Source organism: Opisthorchis viverrini, assembly GCF_000715545.1.
Source record: "Opisthorchis viverrini unplaced genomic scaffold opera_v5_45, whole genome shotgun sequence".
Lineage (NCBI taxonomy): Eukaryota > Metazoa > Platyhelminthes > Trematoda > Opisthorchiida > Opisthorchiidae > Opisthorchis > Opisthorchis viverrini.
The window spans coordinates 899081-902250 of record NW_008751701.1 but is presented as its reverse complement, the minus strand read 5'-3'; the positions used below and the strand labels follow the sequence as shown (position 1 = coordinate 902250).

General features: G+C 45.4%; 1 protein-coding gene across 1 annotated transcript in view; it reads left to right on the top strand.

The window, feature by feature from the left end:
• Positions 1 to 2473, top strand: part of T265_13199 (hypothetical protein) — a gene marked incomplete at both ends in the record, with an annotated part of 40664 nt that extends 38191 nt beyond the window's left edge. Inside the window, one exon of the mRNA XM_009167716.1 lies at positions 2149 to 2473. Within this exon, the coding sequence (XP_009165980.1) occupies positions 2149 to 2424 (276 nt within the window). The remainder of the gene's footprint in view (positions 1 to 2148) is intronic.
• Positions 2474 to 3170: the final 697 nt, after the last annotated feature.

Genomic DNA, 3170 nt, shown 5'->3' with positions numbered 1-3170 from the left:
TGACAGATGAGGTGAATGCACGAATCTGCAAGGCTCGGGCCGCGTTTGCTAACTTGAGACACCTATGGCGTCAGAATGATTTATCCCTGAATCTGAAGGGACCTCTGTTTTAAGCTACAGTGCGGGCTGTTTTGTTGTATGGCTGACACTTGGCCTATTCGAGGGGCGGAACTGAGACGTGTTCAGGTGTTCGACAATCGTTGTCTCAGAACCATGGCTCGTGTGGGTTGGTGTCGGCGAATCCCGAACGAGGCAACTAGAACGCGAGTATTCGGTTCTGCAACGGGTACTTTTATTGAACAATATGTCGAACACCAGAAGCTGCGTTGGTTGGGACATGTGTTGCCTATGCCGAACCATCGTTTGCCGAAGGGAGTGCTGTTTTCTATGCCCAGTTCAGAGTGGCATAAACAGGGAGTTGGCCAACCCTTGACTTGGCAGAGGAGTATGAAGGAGATCACGAAACGCTTGGGTGCTGTCGGTGCCACTCGCCTTCCAGGATGGGGACCGCGTGATCCTCACTGTGCCTGGTTGGAGACATTACACAATAGAGCTGCCAACCGATGTCATTGGCGTTCTTGTTGTCAGTTTCCACCCAGATTTCTTGAGTGAATGTCTGGAGGTGTAGGCACTTTGAAATGATTGTGCTAAGCTAGCATTATGTCCCTCCCCTGTCCACCTTTACTCTTCTCTTTGCAATGAGGCTTTCAAATAAATTATGGTTGTACGGCAGTGAGGCATCGGTGTTGAACGCTGATGTCATACTGTCGGTGATGATGATGATGATGAATCATTAGAGGATTCGTCCTGCAATTGACGACAACCTATATTGAAAAGCAGAGGATCACTGTACAGTTGTTTCATCCTTTTTCGTAATCATCACCAGCGCGCAAGTTACAAAACTCGGGTGGGTTTCGAACCCACGACCTTGTGGTTTGAATACTTGGTCGTTTGGCCACGAGTGGCTGGTCACCACCGTGACTAGATCGCACTCAATTATGATAGAGCGTAACTCATCCCTTAATTTCGGAAACCGCTCCCCAACTGACGGCTTCTCAGATGGAAGTTTCACCCGTCTTGCGAAACCATTCTTTCTCCGAGCTACTTATAGATTGGTGGTAGTGTGATGATATTTGATAATTTTCACCGGTGAATGTACCCAGTTTATATGCTGTGCTTTTAATCAATCACTTGGCATGGTCATCCCCAGTAGCAGACTAGCATTAAGTCAACAAAAATCTTGAAAATTACGTGTACCTTCATTTCTAATGCTGTCTGGCCTTGTACGATAATTTTGCCAACGGTTACCTACGAATATACACATCTTGTTTCCCAAAGCATGTCTGGACATCACATCACTTGACTTGAACACCATTCACCGAAGTTTATTCACAAATAGAAAGTAACCACCACGTTGGATCAATATGTTTACTGGCCAAGTTCATTATTCAACATTTCCTTTAGCTTGAACGACAGAACTGTTTAGATCCATTTCCAATCCTTTATTATCACGTGATGATACGGTGCCCTACATTCGGTTGCGTATTCCGCGCTCGCTTGGAGCTGATATGAAACCGTTTTTCGATCCATACGATTACACTTACCGCATCAACTTTTATATGCCCAGCTTAACTGGAAATTTTCTACAGCTTTTATTGTTTCGCTCAGTTCTCAAAGCAGCAGATACTTGGTCATTGATTTGTTCGCTGAGCTGGACAGTTTGACTCCAAAAGTTTCATCACTAATCGAGGTGACATCATCGGTGCCTTACTGGGGAGCCTGGTGGTGTGTAGCGATGGGTCGGTGGCTATGCGTTGAGTGCGTACGTCAATATACGTGCTACTCGCCGGGCGGTTTCATTGGTTGCTCTGTTATGCTGTGTTCTGGTTGGTCGATGACCACGTGATCTCTCACCTTGCTCTCGTACCCAGATCGATGTTGGAGTAACCCATATTCTTGACCCTCCGAGTTGCGGCTTGTGATTTTTATCGATCTGACTCCACGGCATCGAATTAACTAGGTCAGCGAACAAACCAACGACCATCTATGTTACCTGGGCTAACAAAATTTTCCTCTGTACAACAAAAATTCATTTGTTCTTCTATTTCACCCCTCCCTTTAATATAAACCTCCCAAATGGTCAATCAGTGCGCAACCAGTTCATGTCATCATCGGGACGCGGAAAACACGGCCTACGTTCTACGATTCGAACACCGAATCAAACACCGCAACCACTTCGAGTGCTACATCCATTCAGTCCACGAGAATGAAGCGCTTCTAACGAAATTCTACTCGGCCAGAACATTGTTCCATGTGATATTCTGGCCCGTCGGCTTGTTTTTCACTTCCATTGCTTGTGTACTTTTTGCCTATTTGGTCGATCGCTGTCGTGTATGGACCGGCGACCAGAGCATGATTGTCTAGTCCCATTACTTTCGCTATGTACCCGAACCACACTCCCATCAGATCTCACGGTTAGGAAATAATCATTGTGAATAAAGTTTCTAGCAAAAAGTCTGCAATGCCTTCCTGATGTTTAAGGGACTTTCCTGTGCTCAAAAGTAAAAAATCGATTGATTTGGAACAAAAATCGCTCAGACGTACGCTGGTTGACCAGCTGATCGTTGATCAATTTATCGATCTGTTTGGTCATCATTCGAGGTAACAGTATCATTACCCGATTGAATGCGTTACTTCACCTTACCTGTTTGATATTATATAGTTTTCGAAAAGTGCTGTGATTGCAAAGTACGTGGAAACTTCTGCGGTGCTCCGTTCTCAGTTGTATCGTATTGGCGACCAGTTTCCTTGCGATCGATTGCTGCTTTGAGTAGCCTTTGTCCGAATGCCACTGGGGCGCTGAATTATTTACCCATATAATATTGCACCATAATCTGGACGCGTTCCATTTATCTTCATTGAAGAAACTGAGTAGATGATGCAGCTATGCAAGCCGAAGGCTGAGATAAAGAATGAGATAAAGAACAAACCTATGCAGCAGCACTTTAAGTTCGGAGGTTAAGTTCGAACCACGGACGTTCTGGCCAGCAATTTCACTGGTCAACCACTCAGCGCAGCATACGAAGATAATAAAATATCGACGGCAGCTATCCAGATTCGGGGGCAGGTGTAGGGTACTTGTAGAACTGGCAGCCTGTGAATGTTGAGAA